Here is a 25,834-nt window from a genome sequence, read left to right as displayed (position 1 = left end):
GTGTGTGTGTGGGTGGGAGGGGTGCCCAAGGGGCGTGTCTGCAATTCTCTTGTGAATCACAGCGCCTGCTGCTACTGCCACGTCTCCTGCTTCTCCTGCTGCTGCTGCTGCTTCACTCTTTCATTTGTTTTGCTGCTCTTAATGTTGCATGGCAAATTTAATTTCTAAATTGCAGCTGTTGTCGTCATCAGCAGCAGCAACCAGAGCAACAGCAGCAGCAGCAGCAGCGGCAGCGCCTCTGCTCATTTTGTTCGGCGTCTGTCGTAATCTTTCCAATAGAATCATAAATCATATCAAAAGCCATTTCATCAAAAGAAAAAAGAAAAATATATATGCTGTCAAGTTGGGGAGCAACAAAGGACCCAAAAAAAGATGAAGAAGCATGGTGGTGCACAAATGTCTCGTAATTCTCAACAATGTAAAAACAATTATTTTGTTTGAAGTTCCATAAAAAATATATGTAAAATCTATAATAAAAATAAATTGAGTTTTAATATAATATAACAATATAATAAATAATAATTATCTGAGAACATTTAAACTGATTAGTTTTCATATATTTTTTTTAGTTCTCAACATAAGCATAAAGAGATATATGAAGATATATATGAAATAAAAATTTATAAAAATTTTAATTAGTTCAGCTGCATAAATAAATACTTCAAATTGATTTTCTGCATTTTATTTAATTTTTTAATTTTATTTAGAATTTTTGTTTTACATTTTTTATTTTATTAATTTTTGAAAGTTCGACTAAAATAATAAAAGCACAATAGTTTTTTTTTTTTAGGGTGAAAATATTAAAAAATGATAATAGAAATGATAAAATAAAAATATTATTATAATACAAAAAAGTTTATTTGTATTTTGATTGACCAATTTAATTAACTTAAATTGAATCTTTTATTTATATTTACTGCATTTAATTTTATTTATTTTAGTCACTTTTCTTTGTACAATTTTTGAAGAAAATGTTCCCACTTGTATAATAAATAAATTTAATTGAAAATGGAATTTCTATGTCTCTATATGTGCATTATATATACTCAGACTAACTGCATTAACATAACTACATATACATATGTATATACATATATACATATGTCTATGTATATAAATTTGGCTTTCAATTTCTTACAGCATTTCAAGCAAGAAATTGAATACCCAAGCAAGCAAACAAAGAAAGTAAATTAACTGACTCACACTTGCTGGCAATGCACATCTGTATGTCTGTATAATGCGAATGTATCTTACAGATACCAGATACATACATATACATACATACGTACGTGCTTCAGTCATATGGCGAACTACCAATTACACACATAAGCAGTCAGGACTGCACCTATGCTTTATGGCTGGCCCGAATTGCATGTTTAATTGCAATAAAAACAAGCACGACCACGCCCACGCCCACTCTGGGTGCTCAGCCCTCGTCGAAAGAAAAGCGCTGCGGGCAAAACACACACACACACAAAGAGAGTCGGAGGCGAACCATTTTCATTAAATTTTCGCACAAAACTGAAAGATACAAAACAGCTGCAGCACAACAGTGAAACAGTGCAACAGTGAGTGCGTCGTATGCAGCGAGGAAAATTGAAAATGAAAATGGCAGCAGGCGAAAAACAAAAAAAATGAAGCAGAATGAAATACATACATATACAGCGAGTGGGCAAAGCAGGGTAAGGCAGGGCAGGGTAGGGCTGGAAAATGGAAGCAAACAAATGTACAAAAATTGAGCAGCTGGACTGGAGCCGGAGAATGCGACTGTAACGGAGACCACATGCTGTTTAATAATAATAACAATAACAAGAGCAAGAACAAGAGCAGCTTGCTGTGGAGGAAGCACAAGCAATTTGGCAATGCCCGCCACGCCCAACAAGCACAACAGAACTTCAGGCAGCATGACTAGCAGATATGCTGTAACAAGTCAATCAAAGAATACGTTTTCTATAGCATATCATTTTAGCTAAATAATATGAATATTATAGATACTATAATATAATAATTGATACTAATAGATGCAGTTGGGCAGCACAATATACTATATAAAATCTATGACTCCTATGAGTAGCTTTTTGATCTCAACAGAACTCTTGGGCTTAGCTCTTAAAACTAACTAGTTGAATAAATTTCAATCGATTTACTATTTAATCCATGTTATGTTTATTTTATTTTTTTTTTTATTTATTATTATTATTTATTTATTTTTTTTAATGTATTTATTAATTTCTTATAGGTTTATAATTATTTTTGTTTTTATATATTTTTATATAATTATTAGACCTCATTAATACTTTAAATTTTATTTATTATTTTGCTTTTCTTATACAATTTTTCCATAATCTATGAAAAACGGATTTTTAAAAACCGAAATTTCAATTCCTCAAAGCCCAAAAGAAATACAATTCAATTGCATATCAATCGAAAACCCCTGAAATTTCAGTTTCTCATTTAATCATTTGATTAATTGTGTTTTAATTACAGGGTATACACACCGACAGAAGTGCATAAGCCACGGCTGGCCTCATGACGTGTTAAAGGCCAATAAATAACCCGTCTAGTTTAATGCAGTTTTAATGAGGCACATCTCTTAAATAAAAACTACAAACTAAAAAAACAAAAAGCGAACTTGCAAAAGATAAGGTTAATATTTATTTAATTTTTTTCTTAAGCGGAAATTGCTGCAATTAACATAAATGCTCAGAGAACAAAACAAAAAACTATAAATAAAATAAATTATAACAATTATAACAGCTATGGTTAAACTGCAATTAGTATTATTTTTTTAAATTTGTTTTTTATTTATATTTTGTTATAGTTGATTTTATTGCATTTAGTTTTTTTTTTTTATTAAAACTTGGTTTAATTGATTTTTTGTTTTAATTTAAATTATTAAATTACTAGAAAAACCTTAAAATTGTATGCGAATCATAAGCGCTTCAATTGTTCGGTTAAGTTCTTATAACATTGACCATCGATCGATCTATCATTGGCTTGCGGTTTCATTTAGTAAGGTCGTGTTAATTACTGAGCATTATTAATAAGATTTTTTTTTAGTGTACGTGAATGAAGAAATAGAAATCCCAATACAAGAAGACGATATTACGACGTGCATTGATACAGATAAAAAGACGATGGAATAATAAATAATTAAATAAAATAAATATTTAAATCGTTCAAAAGTTGAATTTAATTATCATATTCCCAATACTCTGATTAATTTAATTGTATATCAAATATAAAATGCATTTACACATATGTAACTTATACAAAATATTTATTATTATTTTACTATTAAACACCTACATATATATTTACTTATACTTATGCATAGAAAAAATAGAAAATTTAAAAGTAAACTACACATACATATATACCAAAATATATATAAAGAAATTTAATTTTAAATTAATTTTAATATAATTTTGTATATTTAATTTGTATAAAGTATATATAATTAATATATAAATATTTATAAATTTTCCATCATATGCGGCAAATGTATTTGATCACAAAAAAAAAATACGCACACACACTTACACTCACACACACATATTTTACATAAAGGAAAATACAAAACAAATAAATAAAACTAATACTTAAAATGTACAGCACGAGAATGAGCCATAATTTAGCATTGTTTTTGCCATTTCATTCTGACAGAAAATACACAAAATGAATTATTGAAATATGCATTTGGCTGGGCAATCGTTGCGGCGGAGCTGAATGAATAGTGAGATGTCGTCTGTCAGACCATTTGAAAGGATGGCAAATATTTATTTAATAATAATTTATGGAGCAATAAAAAGTCATTGTTGCAGTTGTTAATTTAATTGATGGCCTGTTGCTAATTGTCGGTGAAACGTTTTGCATAATTAAGCCAGCAAAATGCACGATATTATCGCAATATGAAAAACCAATTATACATACATATATATATAGGTGAAAGCCAAAATTACAATAAATATGAATCAAGCTGTGCCTATTTTATGTATATTGATAATGCCAGACGCTCTATTATTACTATACATATATATTTGTTTTATATATATACATACAATATAATGAAATTTTTTTAACTCAAACTGAAGCTGATGCATACCGAAAAGTCTGGAGACGGCAGCTGATGAGACATGAAAAGAAACGACAGTTGAGTTGATGGACCAGACACACAGCTCTTATATACACTCAGTGCCATATTCACTCTTATGTACATGTGAGTATATGCGAATGGCATGCATCATTGTGCCAGATATTTCTTAGCTTTTATTACGCATGAGGGTCCAGACAAAAGCAAGCGAGAAGTCGAGTTCTGTAAAGAATGTGCAGCAGCAGCAGCAGCCGCAGCAGCAGCAACACATACAACACTGCGAGCATGACCTACCCCAAGGCAAAAATTATTATTTTATTTTACTTTATACGATTTTTATTTTTTTTTTTGTATTTTTTTTTATTGTTGGTCGCTCGGTTGGCTCGCCGACTGCCTGACTAGCTGGCTGGCTGGCAAAAGGCATATTTGCCTTTGGTGTTATTACGTACACCGAAATGAAGCAGTAAAATTATATACGCATGCTGAATCCTCAGCTTTTTTTCCCCCCTTCTTCTCGCTGCCTTCAGCACTCGCTCGCTTGCTTTCATTGTTTCAAACAGCAAAGGCAATAAATGAGTAATATGGCATTAAGACAAAGTTTTGCTTGCACAATGCCCGCACACAGCACGTCCAGGGCCCGCAGGCCATTGATTATATTTGCCATGCACTCAAATTCAACGCATGGCCATAGCAGACATTCTAGCCACATTTCTGTGTGGCCGAAATGAAACCACAAACTATGACGACAATTGGCTAGAAATATGGGAAAGATTCCTGTTTATAAGTTTTGCTACTAAAGCGAAGAATTTGCATATGAATAGTAAAATTTTTGTATGTTTTATAACGAGAGAATAGCATTAATTATGTTAAGTAGCTTATATATCTGAGGCAGCACAGTATGCCCTTAATGAGCTCTTATCTCAAGATTAACTAATTGATTAACATTTAATGCAGTGTTAGCAAAATACTAGCTCTGGCATAAAAAAAAAATAAAAATTTAAATGTACATATATATCAAATAAAAATATGAATTTTTTCAAATTAATTGGATATTTGTGAATATAATGTCAAGAGCTAAACAAAAAATCCGTTTGTTAAGCATGTGGTTAAAATAAAATTTAAAATGAGTATTCTATGTATTTTCGTTTAATACATTTTAAATTATATTACTAATTTTATTTTAATACATTTTGTTATTATATTATCATTTATTATTTTATATTAGTTTTTAAATAAATTTTAAATAAAATTATAATTTCAAAAAAATTTAATACATTTCAAAATATATTTTTTATGTTTTTTTATTACATTTATTTTGATATTATACATCATTTTTATATTATTTATTATTTTATATTTAGTTTTCATAATTTTATAAATTTTAAATACCTTTTTATTTTATTATTTATATTATTTATAATATAAATAACTTATTTTTGTTTAATATTTTACCTTCTTTATATTTTATAATAATTTGTTTTACATACTCTTGATATATTTTTTTTATACATATATATTTTACTTGCTTTGTACATATAATATTTCTCTCCTTAATTTGCTCTTTATGGTTTCAAGTTTTTAGAAAAAGTAAAAATATTTATAATTTATGATTTATTTCATAATTTTTTGTATTTATTTTTAAGTTTTTGTATCGATTTTTTATTAACATACTACAATGTTTATATTTTTATATAGTAAATTTTTTTCATTTAATTATGTTTAAATTTTATGAAATAAACACAAAAAACGCTTTATAAAATATTAACACACAAAAAAATTAATTTCTTTTAATATAATACTCCTCTCACAAAGCTGACAAAAACCAACATAAAACCATCGAATTTTACGTAAATATTCCCGATTCCCCATCATAATTAAGCTATAGCATGAGCACAATGCTCAAGCCAACATACAGATCCTTAGATAACATTAACCATCCAAACGTACCGAACGAAACAGAGCAATAAACTAAACCCCAAAATGGATTGCAATTAATGTTAGGCAATTATGAATGTGACATATATCGCTTATATGTATGCATGTAGGTAGGTGCTGAGCAAACACAAACCCCAACATTAAACACACCATTGAAACTCGGCTACCGTTGAGCACACGCAACTGTGATAAAGCCCCATAGTGCACACGCATCGCGTACTGCAAGCCAGTGCAGTTAAACATAATTTGCCATTACTTTTAATGCCGTCACATATCTATGAATTTATCAAATAATCAGACCGTGTCTAATGCCCAGCAATGATACTGCAAATGAGCAAAAAATAAAAAAAAAATACAAATACAAATAAAAAATAAAAAACAAACAAACCTAATACGCATACAAAACTTGGTCATAAAACACTCGAGGAAAACTGAAAGCTATTTGCTGCTAGTACTTGCAGAGAGCTATACAAAAAGCATAAAAAAGACAAAGGCATTAAATTACAAGTGGCTAATGTTGCCAGCCAGGCAGTGAGCCCACCCTGAAACGGCAGCCCGACTAGTGGCTATATATGTACATATATACTATAAAGGCTCGTATCTATGTATGTATGTATATAAAAGCTGGCAGAGTCGCTAACAAAACTCCGTGCTAGTCTAAACTTGATTTCAAAGTTAAACCAACCTTAACCAACATTTATAGACATCAAACGTTGCAAAAACTATGCGGCGTAAAGAAGCAAATGCGGCGCAGCTACAAAAATTAAAACCGACAAAAAAACAACAACAACAACAACCAAAATAGCAAAGATTTTTTTTTTTTTTTTTTGGTATCTCGTTTTCATTTCTGTATTTTTTGGGGCTTTTGGTTTTAAACTTGATTTGCAAAAATTTACGCTGAAGGTGAAGTCTTGTTATTGAGGCAGGCAGGCAGGCAACTGGCAAAATGTTGAGTACATGACGCCAAGTAATGAAAGACGAAGCCCAAGAGCAGTTGATGGGTAATTAGGCAACTTTTTGAGGTTGTAATGAATGAATGGGAAACAGAGTGCCGAAACGAGCATCACAAAAGCAGCGAAAGAGCTGCCACAAAGACCTTGAAGCTTGGGGCAGCGGGAACATTGCGAGAGTGTGCCCAAACAGAACCTTTTATTAATAAAAAGATGTGAAAAGAAGGGCGTGGGCGAGGGCGAGGTTTAACTAGCTAGATACATTAGCTACAGCTCAGAACAGCAGCAAAAGCAACTGGAATGCCTTCTAGCCGAAATGCTAAGCTACATAAAAGATAAATCAAAAAGAATAATGCTTAGACTCTACTGTAGAGCATAATCAAGTATACGCCTGCTTTATAAGCTAGTTCTCTGAGCTCATTGTGAATGTAACATGCACTTTAACATGTTGTCATTGTATATAAAAAAGTATATAAAGTACTTTGTAAATTTATCATTCACTTTGACATTTTGTTAAAACCTATAATATATTTATTGAGATATTTACATAGTGCTAATAGCTTGATAGCTTTGAAGTCTATGTCTAAAGTACATTGTAAATGTAACATGCAGTTTGTCATATTAAAAAATACTACAATATGGAGAGATGAAATGGAGATTAAATGGTACTTTATTAATAAAATACAACAATTTTAAATCAACTTTAGAAAAACTTTATACAATGAAACATATACTCAACATAATAAAAAATCATACATATATTTTTGATTCAATTCACAATTAAATACGTGAAAATAAATAAATGAAAATATAATAAATACATGAATATAAATAATAAATAAATGAAAGTATGTCACTGTAATCGATATATTTATATTATATTTTCTATTAGAATATTTTTATTAATATAATAAAATACATGATAACATGATCGAATTTTTTTATATTATATTTTCTTCTTTTTTTAATAAAAAATATACTATATTCTCATCATAACAAAATACAATCGAATAATAAAAAAAAAAAATATTTATACATATTTGTATATTTTATTTGTTCAAGTTTATTGTAAATTTATCATACAGTTTTTTATGAAAAAATGTTTTTATATTATATTTTTTTATATTATATTTTCTGTTTTTTTTTTTTTAATAAAAAATATACTACATTGTCATCATAAGAAATATATTACAATCGAATGATAAAAAATAACATATTTATACATATTTGTATATTTTAGTTGTTCAAGTTTATTGTAAATTTATTATACAGTTTTTGTATGAAAAAATTTAGACTGGTTCTATATTACACTCCACTAAAATATTTAACATGCGCTGTAACATGTAAATTAAGTTTTAAAATATGTTAAGGTACATAAATGACATATGTATATATATTATACTCTTTTATTTTAAGGGCCACACAGGCAATAAAATTCATCAAGTTTTTGCATATCATCAGGCCAAAGTCCAGCCCATTGCAGCTCTAGTTAATTCGTGCTGCCAACTTATATATATTTCAGGTGTTCAGCCCATTTAGTACGACTTTTCGACAGGCCTTCGAAATGGCTCTGTTAACACGGCTAGAGAGTGTTGACCGGTCTACATAAATATTTGATAATTGCAACAACGGCAATTTCCAATGAATAATGCAAATTGCAAATAAAAAGACAAACAGTGTAAAACTGAACAACAAATATGAGCACTTCCAAAATGCATTATGAATGCCAAAAAACGCCTCGCTTTTAAATGGGCCATTCGCTAATAGTTAATAACTTCTTCGCACTGGCCCAATAAATGTGGGAAATGTAACAAGTGCCAATGGCCCTTACATAAGACTCTTGAAACAGCTCCAACTACGTTATCTAACCAGCCAAATTCGTGTCCAGAGCGGGCGTATGGGTCTATTGCGGTCGCCTGCGGCCTGTGGGTAATTAGAAGACGTCTTGTCTTGCATTTTCTCTGACTTGCGTCTGGTCAATGTCTGCGACTGCATCAGCTGCTCAGGTTCACATTACAAAAATTGTTTGACCGAAGAGTGAAGCAAAATGAATATAATAAATAAATAAGGAGAAATACTAGAATGAGTTATGTTATTAATTATGAACTCGACATGTAAATACCTCGTAGCTCTAGACTATATTTTGATATTATATATAAGATAACATCTCTAAAATTAGTCTAAACATTTTGAAATATCAATAGAGCATAATAGAGAAGAAGCTTACTGAAGTAGAATTGCAAATTCATTTAAAATTTTCAGACCTTTTCGCAATTATTTATCGACGTTTTAAATATAGAGTTGTCTTTAAGTTGATATCAAAATTATATGGCAAAAGAAGTCTCTATCATATAATTCAATCAATTTATTAATAGATATAAATCGATTTCAAATATATATAGTATAAATCTATCGATATATCGATAATTATAGTCTAAATCTAATAAGCTCATATGAATGTGAACCAAATATCATATCATATCATCCTAAAGCTAATGAAATTTAGGAATTCTTTATTATGTATAGAGTTTTCACAACAATTTATCGATGTAGCTCTGATATATTGCATTCCTGTTGATAGGACGCATATAATCAGATCTTCAAAAACGGGCTGATATTGATATTGACTTGAGTTTTTACTGCTTAGATAAAAACCCATTTAAGTTTAAATGAATCTATAACAGCTGTCACACTTATTTGCTCGATATATATCGATACCAAATATGATATATACAACTAATAAGCCAATATCTGCATGAACTAAGTATCATCATGGTATATCATTGCAAAATTAAAGCAGTTTAGGTATAAATGTAATTATCATGTAATTAATATTTTGGCATTCGAATTGAATTGAGATGCTAAAGTAAGATAATCATAATAATAAATATAATAAGCATTATCACTTAGACGGATTATATATCAAATTTTGTTTGTGATAAACAACACACGCCAGTTCATCTCCTCAGTTAGTGTGTTGTTGTTGTTGTTGTTGCTGTTGTTGTTGTGGGTGATTGACATATTGAGTCATGTGTTGTAGTAAAAGTCGTGGGCGCATTTAGGTCTATGGCATGTATTTTATCTATATATGTATACATGTATGTACATATATATGCATGTATGTGGGTGAATACATTGAAGACGGTAGGCGTTCAGAAAGCTGTCTGCTATGCCTAAGCAGAGCTTCAAACAAATTTATGAGACTATCTTTACGTAATACGAAATAATAAACTAGATGAGTTGGAATATATTTAAGAAAATGTATGAATTTCTGATAAATATTTGAAAATATAACAAAGTAGAGAAATTATATATTTGTATATTATTTCTTATCGCTTGGAATAACCAAGAAAAATCACAGCTCATATAGAAACATAGATTCGATAAGAGAAGTTTCAACTTTTTCCCTCATATAAAAAACTTAGAACTTTCGACACATGACATTAGAGTTTTCTGCTTTTGCTATAATACAAAAAACTTGCCACGCCCATTTGGTTTGCCAACTTTATCTGCTCTAAGCAACCAACTATCATATATTGAAAGCAATTTGCAATGCATACAGCAACCGCATACATTGTGTGTGTGTGTGTGTGTGTGTGTGTGTGTGTGTGTGTGTGTGTGTAATAACAGAGAGCTGAAAATGAAAATGATTTTTCTTTGCTGCAAATGGAAAAACCGAAACGTAGCGCAAAACTGCAATTGCGCTGTCTGCATATAAATTATGTAGTGCGAGAGCTAACCCCAGCAACAACAACTTAATAGTCAAAGTCTTGCAGAGAAATGCGCGTCTGATAAGGAGATAAAAATAAAATGCAATAATTTTATTCTTATTTTTCGCCCAAGTACAGCGCTTCTGCATTAGTGGCTGTGGCTACAGCTCTGGGGAGCGTATGGTCAGGGGTTTCTAACAAAGCAGAGTCATAAAAAAAAAGAAAAGTTTTTTGTGCGCTGTAAGTGTGGTTGAGTGAGTGAGTGAGTGTGTATGTATATATATATATGTGTACGTATATATATGTGTATGTATATCTGTGTGCTTATATAAGGCGTCAATGCGACGGGCACATTGGAATTTTCATCAAAGTTTTTCGCAGCTCAAAAAGAGCAGCTTAAGGCGCCTAGAAGCGAGCTACATAGCTCTCGCTCTCTCTCACTCTCTCTCTCTCTCACTCTCTCCCCTTATATGGATACCAGCTATAGCTGTTGACAACATTTGATTGATGCTGCCCGCCCTACACTTGACCACGCCCCCGAGCACACCAATTAGGGCGCACTTAAAATTCAACTTGAACAATAAGCGACAGAGAAATGAAATAAATAACAAGCCATATTGATAGGCATTGATTCTTATGTAAGCGGCTTATACATTTTATTATTATTATTATTTTTTTCTTTTTTTCGCTTTTTGCGCTTTCTGGAAAACTGATTTCATTGCGTTGCTAAGCTCGTGTGGGCGTCGTTTGTCGTTTCTCTAGATGCTGCCGCTTGTTATTGCTTAAAAAATTATATGAAATTTGCAAACGTAGCTGGGCCCCAAATGGAAAATATGTGTTTGCAGGCACTTAGAAACGAAATTATAGATGATATCCTCTGCTTATACTCTCTGTAACTCCCTTTCTCTCTCTCTCTCCTATTTTGCCTTTCGGTGAGTCGTGCAGGAGTAGTGTCTAAAATGCTACAAGCCACAATTGGAAATTGGTAAAAAAAAAAAAAAAAATAGGTAGGCAAAATAAAAGATTAGGCTAGCCCTCAGCGCCCAATGCAAATTGTTTTGGGAAGCGTGAACCGTCAATTGTTTTGGGCTATTGGCAATTCGAATTCGAAATGGCAAAGCAGCTGTGGGTTAATCTAGAACCAGAAGTGGGTGCATAGAGGGGCAAATTGCAATCAATAAAGTCGAAACTTGATTCATTCAAACTGCTGTAGTTGAACATTAATGGGGACTCGTAAGTTGAAACTATTTTCTACTATAATACTGAAAGAGTATTTGAGTGAAATGTAATTTCATATGATATTGAAACCACTAGTTTCAGGTATGACATCTGATATCTGATATCTAACTGAAAGCATCAAATTAGAATGCTAATTTGTATATCTTCCATGTGCTCATATAAATAGTAAGGCGGCTGAGCACGAAATATTTACTTACAACTTTATAACGAATTTTAAGATTAACATATTTTGACTTATTTAGATTAACATATGGGTTTTCTGTTATAGAAATTAACATATGTTTTCTTAAGATTAACATATTTTATTGTATTTACTCGTATATATTTATGTAAGTTTTCGTTATTTTATACATATTTATTTTACTTCTAATTTATTTTTTTATTTATATATATTTTAATTTTTTATATATATTTTTATTTTTTTTATATATATTTTTTATTTTTTTATACTTTTTATTTTTATATAATATATTAAATTTGTTTATTTTTTATATATATATTTTTTTATATATATTTTATATAGATATATATTTTTTATATACTTTTTGTTCTTTTTTAAATATTTTTTTTTAAATATATTTTTTTATAATTTTTGTTTTCATCATTTTTTATGTATTTCTTTATTTAATTATTATATTTATTTACTTTTTATAAATTTCTTAGGTCGTTTTTTAATACGACTTATAAATAAATGCATTACGTTTTTTTTTTTTACATTTATATCTCAATATTTTATTTATTATTATTTTAATTATTTACTTTATAATTAATTTAATTAATTAACATTAGCTTTTACATTAATTTATTTATTTATTTGTCTAGTTTTATTCTTTTATTTATTTTTTGTTCTTTTATTATGATTGATTGACTTATTTTCTTTTCTTTTTGAATATTATTTAATTTACTTTTGCTTTAAATTTTCTTTTAAGCAGTGGCTATTGAAAACTACAGATTTTCGATAAATTTACATATATTTCACATATAATGATTGTAACTCAAATATTTTTAATTATGAAAACTGTCTAGCAGCAAATTGATGTAACGCCTCCTGAACTGCTGGCCACCGTTATATTTTGCTATCCCAATATCTCCGCCTTTGGGTTTTCAATTAGACTTCGATCAGGGCACTGAGCATGGTGTAACGGCTATTTTCATACCTAAACGAACTAACGGCAAACATAATATTTGCCAAACTTAATCGATTAAGTTGTTAAGCTTTGCATTTAGCAAGTTTTTAGCCGCAATTAGACAGAATGTTATTTAAGCCGCAAAACAGTTGCGACAAGCCCGGCCATAAAAAGTAACTAAAAGCGCCAAAAAGTCAAGTAACAAGTCGAACTTTTAGCCTCAGTAGTTACAAAGTTTTGAACACTGTTGTTGCTGCTCGATTTGACAACAACAACAACAAAGTACAGCAATAGCAATTAAATTGCTTTTTGCTTTTAGCTTTTCGCTTTTGTTGTAGGCTCAATTCAAGAGGAGCGCAATTAAAATGAGAAACTTTATTCATATAGTCGACATCGACGCTGTTGGCCACACTAATTGCAATTGACATAAGTGAAAGTGGGAGAGGAAAACATTTCAAAAATTAATAGATTTATATGAGCTACTAAATTAAATTGAATATATATGTATGTGTATGTATGTATGTAGTTATAACAATATTATTACGTGGGCACAACAAAGCTTCAGCCTGTTTTGCCATTGATAAAAATGCGCTAACAAAACTAGGTTTTCATTTACTTTTTTTTTTTCTCGAAATCTGTTTTTCGCCTTCTCGTTTTTGTTGGCCGCACAAAGCCTTTGGTTTGTCTACAGTTGATGAGTAATTTGCAGGCATTTTTCTATGCCAAGTTGATTTGTTTTTTCTTTTTTTGCCTCTGAAATAGTTTCGGTTTCGTTTTCAGTTTCAGTTTCAGTTTTTCAACTTGCCATGAAATATGAAACAACTTTATTTCATTGTCAGTGGGTCTGTGCGGTTGGAAAAACCGGCTAAGCTGGAGCTGGGCCCGAAAAAAAAACAGCCTAGCGCGTTAGAAACAAAAAAAAAAAATGGTAACGAAACGAAACCAAACGAAAGTGAAAGTAGGCCAAACTCATCAGCGTGGCCAAGAGAGGCTTCACTGTGCTGCTGCTGCTGTGTGAGTGTGTGTGTGTGTGTGTGTGTGAGTGTGTTTTGTAGGCCTAAACCCAAATACCGTTTGCACTCGTAACTCTATCTGTAACGTCCATCCCACTCCAACAATGTGGCCCTCTCGCTTTTTCGCGCACAGATTGAAAACCTCGCGCTTTAGCTTCAGCGTCTTTCGTTTTCATTTCACTTTCGTTTTCAGTTGCCGCATCAAAGAAAAGTGAAAATGATGCAGTGAAAATGTTGAACAGACATTGCGTTGATTTAGTCATTAAATGTTGATGCCAGCCAGCTCCCATGCAACTGGGAAAGTGGCATAAAATTCGAATGGATTTCATACATATACACATACACAATCTAAATTGAGTGGAACGTTAGTTTTGCATATTTACATAACTATAAATCTGTGTATATATGTGTGTGCATACAGTTTGTGGTTTTCACTTGCATAAATGAAACATCTACAACATTTACTCAGAGACCTTAAATTCCATTTTAAAAGACCTTTAAAATTTGAGCAAAATTCATTTATTTATTTATTTGCTTCCAACCAAAATAAGTTTAATTTTAATGCACTCAATCAATCACATGATTTAGTTTTTTTTTTTTATCTATTTAAAATAGCTCCCACGCCGGCAATAAACCCAAAAATGCTCATCTAAATATATAAAGACACGCGCATTTGGTGCAAATCAAATCATAAAAAATCGCCACAAATTTCCACTCGTCGTTCAGTTTAACCGATATAAAAAAACAAAAGTCATAAAATCAATTTCAATCAAAAAGGCGAAAAACAAAAAAACACAGCAAAATAACAAGAGAAACGCCAAATGCCAAAACATACTTGAGAAATTATGAGCGGCAATAGAAATATGCCGAAATATGCCACAAAAAGTCCAGAAAAAACAGCAGAAATGAAGCAAATTGGAAGCTATAAATCAAAGACCAAAATATGCGCAAAGATATTTGAGAATAAGTAAGAGTAAGCTACGTTAGGGAGTGCCCAACTAAGAGATGCTCTAACAAATTACGATATGCTCCCAATTCTGATATTATTAATCATATTCATTTAGATCTGCATAAATTTACTATCGAGAATATGTAGATATTTACTTATCATCATTATGAGTATTATCATCTCGATCAATTTTCTGAATATAAATAACTCAGAATGATGATATTCTATTATTATACGGCAATACTATTTATTTCAAGGAAGATCATTTACAATGATGATGATGATGAGTTATATAACCATATTTAATTCTCATTATGATGAATATTATCAGCTGAGCATCATTTAGAATAATAAGGATGAGGAATGCTATTAATTTCAAAGATGTTACTGAGTAATAATATTATTTACAATAATGATAATGGGGTAAATGAATCTATTATTACTATTCTCAGGTTTATCATTCTCATAATCATTATTATTAGCATTAAAATTCACATGATAATGAGTTAGATTAATATTTACAGTACTGGTAGTTATTATAAATATGCTCAGGTCTATCATGCTCAAAAGCATCCCTATTACAATTCCTTTTAATTATCATTGGTAATATTTTCTTGAACATTATTAATATTTTAATCATTATTATAATGATGGTAATTATTATCATTATATTGAACATAACTATTCTCTTTATTATTATTATATTTATATAACTATTCGGAAAATCAGAAACAGCTAAAGCACTCTTTCCGAATAAGTTATCGTTTTCTCCATAATAAAGTTGTATTTTGTAAGGGACCATAATAATTTAAAGTTCGTATATATTGATTTTCTACAAGTTGGCCTTTTTATAAGCCAGAATATCTTAATGCTCATATTTTTAACTCTTTTTTGTCTCTATAATAAAGTTGATTTATTTTATTTTTACAAGGCCATACTTAAATGTGTTAGGCCTGGCTAACTCAATTTAGTGTATCCCCTTGAGCTATATGTGCTTATACATATATTTTATCTCCCTCAGCGTTTTACATGAATTGCCAGAGAACAACTCCAGCTCTGAGCATTTCGCTTTTTTTTTAGTGTATCCTCAGATAGAGTCACAGGCATTGCACTCAATCTCCACGTTGCTCACTCTCTTCCCTCTTCTTCTTCGCGCTTGCTCATTCAATCTCTCACTCGCTCACTCTCTCGCCCCATGTTATAGCTAAATTCGATGGCAAGGTGTCGTAGACTTTGCGTGACCTGACGTCTCCATTGCCGTTGCCAACGGCCAGTTAAGTGGAAGATACATTTATATTTGGAGTATTTCGTTTAGTTTCTCGCTACATAAGCGTGCGTGTGTGTGTGTGAGACTGACAGAGTGAAGAACGTGCAATTAATGATTGCTGATTTTGGGGCGTGATGTCGCAATATTCAATGAGCTTCTAATGACTCGCACATGAGCCCATATATCGTCTGCTACCTTCACATTTCATTTTTCGTGCCTGTCTGCATATACCGTTAGGTTTTTGTCTACATATTGTATTTTGTATTTGGCTTTGTCTAAGTCTAGACCAGGTAAGTCCACGGCAACAGCAGCTGCTACTTAATTACGACGCTGAGCAACGTTTACCATGTGATGTCGTGTGTTTTCTCCAGTGCTTTAAGAATGTTGACGAATTCGTCGTCGGAATTTCTTAACAAACAAATTGAAGAAGGCTCGAAATTAGCCAAAAGGCATTTCGAAAATATGCCAGAAATTTCGTGTGTCAAATACAACGAATGTGTAGATAATTATCAATTCTGAATAAGAAATCATTAAAAATGTTGTTTTTATGTTTTAAAGTTTCACGTTAGAACGGGTTAATAGGCACAATAACATTTTGGGAAGGCTTTGTCAATGTCTTAAGCGGGCATTTAAGCATTAGTTATGCGTTTAACATTTGGGAGTCAAACCCAACCATTTTGCTGGATTATTTAAAAAAAATGTCTTTTTTTGATAATAAAGGCGTTAATATTTATATTTAAGATTATTATTTAACCTTTACTATTCAATTAAAGAACAATTTTTTTTTGTATTGTTTTTTTATTGTTCTTTAAATTTATATTTTTTTTTTAAATTTTGTTTTATTAAATTTTTAAATATGTTTTTAATTAAATTTATTAATAATTTTATTTATAATTTTTCCATTTATAAATTGTTTTTATTTATAACATTTTTATTTATAAATTTATTTTTATATTTTAACATTTTTTATTTATACAATTTATTTATGCATATGTTTTTTTAATATAATTTTTTATTTATATAACTTTTTAATTTATATGACTTTTTATTTAATTTTTTGTATATGTATATAAATTTGTTTATTTATATATTTTTTTATTTTTTATATTTCCCATAATTTTTATAGATTTATTATTTTCATATATTTTTATATTATATATTATACTAACATTTTTTTTTTAATATTTATATATTTTTTAATTATTTTAAATATTTTTCTTTGGTATGTAGACCTTAAAACTTGTTATATATATGTTCCCTATTTCATTTCAACTCCTCTACCCATATTTAATTATTTATTTAATTATTTCTGCCCCAAGCAACAACACAAATCTTGCCCAGGCCAATTGCCCGGCTTGCAACATCTGTCATTTGAGACATCAACAACTCAGTCATCTTAATGGCACTCGTTTTTCCTTATTTTATCTCAAGTTCTTTGTGCTCAAGTCTCATTTACTCCTGCTCAATTTCGTCTTCTTCTTCTTTTTTTTTTTTGGTGCACTTACCCTGCATTTTCGGCTGCAGCAATTGACATCTGTTGTTGGGGCTCATCTGTTAGCTGCAGCGTTAGATGTGCCCGTTGTTGTTGTTGTTGCTGCAATCGTTGTTGTTGTTGCTGTTGCTGCTGCTCGTCGTTGATTTGATGTCTAACTGTGGGGGGCTACACATAAAAACACGCGCTACCAAAACGTAAATGAAACACTGCAAAGAGAAAAAAAAGAAAAAAGCAAAGAACATTTTTATTAACATTTTCCAACAGTTCTTTTTAATACTTTTATGACAATTTTTTGTTGCTTTCGTTTTATTTTTGTGTATTTTTATTATATTATTTTTTTTTTTTAACAAAACGTTGTTGGGCTTGACATAAGTTGCCACACTCGACAAACACACGCGCACACACACGCACACATAAACACACTCTGGTCGCATTTTGCCCCGGGAAAACAAGAAAAACTGGCAAAAGCAAATGCCAGCTGGCCACTTGAAGACTCAAGTTACAAGAAACACTTAGGGTCGAGCCGTCTTCGACCCTGCCCCGCAACTCTTTCACATGGCCCACCCCAGCCCACCCCAACCCACCGCACCTCACTCCACCAAGGTGCCCAAAAAAAAAAAAAAAGAGAAGAGGCAAAAATAAAACCGTATAAAAACCGAGCGAAATTAGTAAAAAGCGCCAAGTGTGAATTTCTCTCTTTCTCGCTCTATGCTGAGGCTCGGGAAGGGTTCTCAGGTTCGTCGGGGCAGACATTACGTAGGGGCCTTTGTGTGCTTGCCGCTGGCAAAGTGCAAGTTTTTCTTTTCGGCCAGCAAGGGTTAACGGTTTAAATCGCATGTCTCTAAGTGCTCCAAATACGCACAGTGGTAACAAAACATAACAAATTTTAGAATTTTGACATTTTCACAGAGCTACCAAATCTTAATTCGAATTAGATGTGCTTAGCCAAAAAGTTGAAGTTATAGAAAACCGTTGCAATATGGACTAAGGCCTGTGTGGACTATACTAAATGTGCTTGTAGGAAAACTCAAGCTAAGCTTTAGGTATCCTGCTTCGAGAGAAATCTGTCTGGAGGATAAGTAAGCTGTAGAGATTAGATAGAAGGGCAGCTTAGCTTTTCTTGAAAGATTTTCTTATTAAGCCACGTACATATATAATTTTTATAAATAACCAAAAACTCAGACATTAAATGATATTAAATTACTTTTATAAAATGCATTTCAACTTCTTATCAATAATAAAATATGTAGAATATGTAAAAATGGCGGCTATAATTTTTTCTACATTTTTATTTTGTCTTTATTATTAATTTGAATTCATTTTTATATATTTTTTAAATATATATTTTTTTTAATAGTGAAAAATTCTTTAATTTTATTCAAAATGTTCTTTAATAAATATAAAAATATTTAGTTAAAACCATTTATATACAATTATAGAATAGTAAATTAGTTAAAACCATTTATATACAATTATAGAATAGTAAATTGTTAAATATACTCTATCAACTTATTATTTTTAAAACATAATTATAGAATTGTATAATTGTTAAAATTCTTCTACAGAAATTTTCTTGTAATATTTAATCAGTAGAACTGCGAATGCTTAAGCCCATAGCCCCGTGGAGATCTCTTGTAGTGCTCTGTGTATGCGTGAGTGTCTATATTGTGTTTGTGTGTGTGTTTATGTGCTTTGAGTTTGAGAAGCTGCTGTTGAGGCTTTTTCTTTATCTGCTTTGCTTGTCCTTTCCTCTCGTAAGCTCATCAGCTGCATAATCCGCATGTGAGACAACGCATTCAGCTGTCATATGTGTATCTGACTGAGTATGCGTGTGTGTGTGTGTGTGTGTGTGTGTGTGTGTGCGAGAGAGTTATTTTTCCCTTGTTGCCAACGTGTCGTATACTCAATGCAGCCACCACCCAACAAAACAAAAAATTCTTTCCTTATTTTTTTATTTTTTGTATTTATTTTTCATCTTTTTTATTTTGCTGCTGCATTCTTGGTGGGTTTATATACATATATATTTTTTCGCACACAAATGCAAAGAGAGCGAGAGAGAGAGAGTGATAAAGAGGTAGAGAGAGTCGAGAGAATGTTTTATTGTATTTGCTCTTTAAATAAACAACATTCTCACACACACACACACACGCACAACAACTGGAACTGCATTGCGTTTTTGTTGTTGTTGTTTCTGTTCTGTTTTGTTTTCTCTTATTGTTTTTGCCTTTGGCTGTGTCGCCCTGCGCTTCCCCTTACCCTGACCACCTCCCCCCCTCTCACCCTCTTGCCAACACTCCATTTGCCCAACTGTTCGCTCGCTGCTCGTTGCATTGCCCTGCCCCGGAGCAGCAAAACATGTTTTATATAATTTCCTGTACGCGTGGCACAAAAGCAGAAGCATAATCTCCATTGCTATCTCTGTCGCAGTCGATGTCCGCTGTCTCCCTCTAGCACGATGGGCATTCTTTTGTCATGTGTTTTTACTGATAATAATAATAATGCATTTGCTGCAGTTCTTGCTGTTGTTGTTGCTGTTGCTGTTGCCTCTCATTGTTTATAATTGTTGCTTTTCGTTGCGTTTTGTGTGGGCGCCTTCAATATCTGTCACATAAATATATGTATGTATATATTTATATATACATACACATGTATGCTTATATATTTTTTTGTTCTGTTTAAATTGCATATCTGATATTTTTTCCTGCCTTTTGATTGATTAAAACAAAGCACAACAACAACAAGTGCATTGTTTTCTTTCGTGTCTGAAAAGTTGTGAACAAAATCAACTCGCCATATATATTATTTTTTCTTATGTGATGGGCGTGGCAGTCAATGAGAAAACACGCAATTTGCAGCTTGGCTGCTCTGCAGAAAGATTATCAGTTGACAAGCGATAAACAAGTTGGGGGAAAATACTAAATGAAAATGCGAAAGAGAAATTAATAAAGATGAAAAGCTGTTTATAATATGTTATAATATGCAGCGGGGTTGTTATGAAAATTAAATTAAATTTTTAATATCAAATATATGTATATAGGATTATCTATATATACATAATACTATATATATGTATATATATAATACTATGTATTACCGCTAAATTAAAAAAATTGCTATTTTTTATCAAAATTTAAAAGCACTAATATTTAGATTGATTGCTTATTATATCAATACACATTCCTATTGTATATAAAAATAAAAAGCCGAAAATATTTTATTGAATTTATAATTGTAAATTTTAAACATATAATAAATTAAAATAATCATAATAATTCTAAAATTTATACAAGAATTTATAAACTTATCATTATTGCATTTATGCTTAATTGCACTATTTTGATGAATACAATTGTATGCGTCATACACAAATACATATGTACATACATACATATGTAAGCTGAGCCAGCCTAAAGCTCAACACAGCTTGAATTCAGCAATACAAATCAATTTACACTCACTTCCACACACACACACTCTCTCTCTCTCTCCCTCTCATGACTAACTTACTTTGTTGTAAAACAGAACAGATTGCTTTACCTGTTAAATATATACCCACTGCACACACACACACACACATAACTGTGAATATTTTACAGACAACGCATAAATCCCCAAGTCTCAATGCCTCAGCCTGCCGCCGTTTGGCTTGATCCCCACAAAACCAAGAAAACCAAGTTTTGACACTTGCTCCCAGGCTCACCGTCGCTGCAATTGAGTGTAATTTTAATTTAATTAAAATCTAAGCACGTCTGCAAAATATAAGAAATACTATAATTACGTTTTCGACATGAGAATTTTCGCTGAAATCGCGCAACACTAAAGCGCAACAGCAACAACAAATAATTCTTGCGTTTCTAAACGGTGATTTAGCCATTAAGCTAACGGTAAAATGTGCAGAATCTTGCGCGCAGACAAAGCCAGCAAAAGAAGCTTAAGGTAGAAGTATTGCCAGTAATGTAGCAAGCCAAGTGTTAGAGTGAGATGGGGAGCAAGGGCATCGCAAGAGGGAGGTTCGGCGCGCAGGTAGCCAGCGCTGCTTTTTCGTTTGCGCGCTTTGTGCGGCTCTTCGCAGCGCGAGCATTGCATAACTGAATCACTCTCTCTCTATCTCTCTCTGGCTCAGTCGCTGGAGAGCGCGTGTAGTAACAAAATTTGAAGCTTGCATTGGTTAAGCTGAACTTGCTCTCACACAACTCTAAGCGGAGTTTTATTTCCCCTCCCTCTCTAGAACAGAGCCGGCTAATGCGTAGCATGGCTCGGCGTTATGTAACCAAAAAATAAATAAATAAAAAAAAAAAACAGATTCAAATGATAAACGAACCAAAGGCAACTGAAATGCACATTCCAACATTTTCACTCGAGCGAGTAGCAAACAATTTGTCAATTCGTCATGCGCTCCAGTCACGGAAATACAAATAAGCAAAGCTGCGATATTATTAAGTATTTCTCTTCGTTTTTTTTTTCGGTTATTTGTTTACTCCCGAAATTTACACGCAATAAATAAATACAGGGCGCACAAAGAGGCAGGCAGACAGGCAGCCGCAGACAGCAATGGGGAGAGTGAGAGCGAGTGAGTGAGCAGGGTAAACTGTTTATGTGTGTGTGTGTGTGCGGACTATCGAAATGCGTTTTGTTTACGTTTTGCCTGCCACTCGATGCAGTTTGCTTCTTTAGTTACTGATAAAATTGTAAAGCCACAAACAACATTTGAAGCGTCGACGCGACGTAGAGACGACAATCAGGAGATATACAAAAACCAGACTTGTTTAAAAAAAATATATCAAGCGCAAAAAGGCGACAGCCATGACATGAGAGAGAAGGAGATGGGTGTGAGTGAGAGGTAGAGCGAGGTGAAGCTATGCCACAAACGGCACTTTTAATTAACATGGCTTTGTGAAAATTTAATGAATTCCATTTAATGAAGTGGCGTGTTAATTAACAGTACCCACAGCTCCAGAAATACAGATCCATAGACTTCATATACCTACATATAAAGTATGTATCTGTATCTATATCGTAATAAGTAGTTGTTGCTCCATGAAACCACTCGCTTGGAACTAATAGCTTTGATCTTAACTCCAAGCGTGTGTCTAAGTAATTGTCATGGTATAGGTGAGTTTTCTTTGAAGTAAACTCTCTCACTATTTTATCGGTATGTTGTGTATGCTTGTTTATGTGTGAGTGTTACAGTTAAGGGCAGAGATAAGCATGCTAAATGTTAAGCCACACATACTCATATCTTTATAAAGAAACAAACTCCTATCGAATGTATATTTAAATACTACATTTTTTGTGATAATGGCTTTCAAATTTATCTTTACAACATCAATGAAAAAATTCAATTTTTTTTGCAGAAAAGATAAAAAGTACAAATTTTTATTTTAAATTTTTTTCTTCTGGATGCGATAAAAATAAAGAAAATAAAAATGGAAAACGTTTTTCCCTTAAAATAAAAAACATACAGATTTTCTTTTTTTTCGTTAATAACAGAATTAAATTTTAATTCTAGTTTATTTAGTTTTCATAAAGTTTTTCTAAAATAATTATTAGATTATTATTTCAAAATCTTTTAGTTTTCATATTCATTTTTGTTTTCGATTTCTTAGAAGATTTTATATTTTTTATTTTTTGTGTTTGTTGAATCAAATGAATTATTTACTGAATACACTCATCTCATTTGTTCTTTAATCTATGTTAACATTTTCTCAAAACTATATACTATGTACTATATATTTACCTAAATATAATAAATAAACTACTCGAGTATATACATCTATATCTCTTCATTTTTTCTTTTAGATACTTTTAGCGTACTTGAGATACATTATGAAGCGCGCGTTGAGTGTACTGGCTTTTAACAGAGATAGCATTCCATTTGTTGTACAATTTCGCTTATTTACTTAACATTATTAATGCCTGATTGTTGTTGTTGTTGTTACTGTTGCTGTCGCTTTTGTTTGTGCTCCTTATTTGGGGCACCGCGCGACGCTGTAAAAATTGTTTTACGTTTTCTTGCGTACGCGACAGTAAAATATTTTCGCTTATTTTATACATGTATATATATTTTTTTTCCATTTTTGTATATTTTTATTATTGTTTGTGAAGACAAAAAAAAAATGAGTTTATGTACTTTAAACTGACCTCATTACGAGCGATTGCTCAAGCAAATTGTTGTGTGACAAATTTCGCTGAAGATTTGTTTGGCATTTTAAAGCTGTTCTTAACGCAATGGATGATACGAACTCTAGCTGTACAATTGCTGTCTGAGTCATTTACAAGGTGTATAATTCTTGTATTTATAAGCAAGTAGAAAACCTATTCACGGATATATTTTCCTCATTTGGAATATATACATATGTACATACATATATGCAAAGCGAATATACTCATTACAGTTTCGTGAATGTGTATAAGAAAACATCGATCGATCCCCACAGCAGAATTCAAGTGCCTGATAAACCACAATGGAAACAGCGCTGCGCTTATCTAGCTCTGTTCATTATGATTATTATTACTATACATGAGTTGTAAAAGCAAATAAGCACTCCAATGAGAATTTACGGCAGCTAAACGTTTTTCACAGGTGGACTCCAGTGAATCGCTCAAAAATAAGTAATGAAGGTCTTTCAATGTGTGTCTGGATGTCTCGTAACTCTGCCTGAAAGTCAATTTATCAAATGTATACGAAAAAAAAAAATAAATTTAAAAAAAAAATTATTCCGCATATAATTTACACATAATTTACGGTACAGGTCTTTTCCGCTCTGTCGAATTACTTATATAAGTAATTGTTTATTTTATTTCGGATTAAATATGATTGGTAAAAATGTCACGTATATATATATACTTATATAGAGAGATATTTATTTATTTTTATTAAGCTTTTGGGTGGGTCGCTTAAGCAAAGCACGTGACGTCGTTGGGATTGTAGAAAATGCGTGCCAGCTTACATAAACTTATCAAATTTATTAGATATGATAAATTTCATAATGCGAGATTATATCTTTGAGTGTTAATCAAGAAATTTATGAATATAACTGAGCTGGCTACCTACGAAAAATATATATAAATATTCTTGATAATATATGAATAATTCAGATAAAGTAGAAAGATATCAAAAATAAAGAATAACTTGGAAAATTTAAATTTAAATTATGAAAAGAAAGAAATAGCTGATATCTGATAATATTTGTAGGGGAAAGAATAATTTCTGAATAAAGTTTATTTGAAAGAATAAATAAATAAATATTTAAAATACAAATTTATTTATATGCATATATCATACTCAAAAATCTAATCTTTAAATAGATTTTCAACAATTTGCCATTTAAAATTTGAAATGGAATCTAAGAATAATCATAAAATTTTAATTAAAGTTTTATAAACATCTACATATCATTCTAAAATAATCTTCGATATCCATACCAAATTTATTTATTATTTAAGTGAAGCTTCGCTGCTTCTTTTAGTTCCCTGACAGAGATCTTTAACGAACTAGTTAGTTAATCTTAGACCTTATAGCTTATCTGTTCCCAAAGCTTTCTTTTATAGTCAAATTAAAGTTAATTATTTCTTCACACTCTGTGCTCGAACAGGATATGTCCAGCGTTTAAGAACTCCCTAAGTTCAAGCACTTTAAAAGTCATTAAAATTGCACAAGACACGCTCAAAAGACGACAACGACAACGACGACGACGACAACAACTCCACGATCATTTTTATTGGCCATTACCTCAGGCGCATAACAATTTCCAACCGATCCAAAAGCCCCAACTTCAGCTGAAGCCAACTTATCAGTTACCAAAGTATTTCCGCATAGCGCACAGCCATGCAGATGGAGAAGAAGAAGACGAAGAAGGGGCAGTAGAGGTAGAATAAGAATGAATAAGAAGTACAGAAAAAGTACTGAGAGCTATCAAACTGCTTGCAAGAACCATGAAAAGGCCCATTCCTATGGAAATGGAAATGAAAATGTGAAAGAAAGGTCTATCTATATGCATGCGTGTGCGTGTGCGTGTAGGTGTGTGTGTGTGTGTGTGTATCTGTGTATATAGGG

At 31.4% G+C, this 25,834-nt stretch overlaps 1 protein-coding gene across 2 annotated transcripts in view; it reads right to left on the bottom strand.

The window, feature by feature from the left end:
• tai (basic helix-loop-helix family member taiman) overlaps positions 1-25,834 on the bottom strand; it is a 115,547-nt gene that overhangs the window by 70,558 nt on the left and 19,155 nt on the right. For both annotated transcript variants that reach the window (XM_089256804.1, XM_089256805.1), the window contains exon 2: positions 17,789-17,984. In XM_089256804.1, the coding sequence (XP_089112930.1) occupies positions 17,789-17,817 (29 nt within the window). In that variant the 5' untranslated portion in view covers positions 17,818-17,984. The remainder of the gene's footprint in view (positions 1-17,788; positions 17,985-25,834) is intronic.

This window comes from Drosophila navojoa, chromosome 3 (genome assembly GCF_054131105.1).
Source record: "Drosophila navojoa isolate 15081-1374.11 chromosome 3, UAZ_NAV_1.0, whole genome shotgun sequence".
Classification (NCBI taxonomy): Eukaryota; Metazoa; Arthropoda; class Insecta; order Diptera; family Drosophilidae; genus Drosophila; species Drosophila navojoa.
This window is presented reverse-complemented; position numbering and strand designations above follow the sequence as displayed.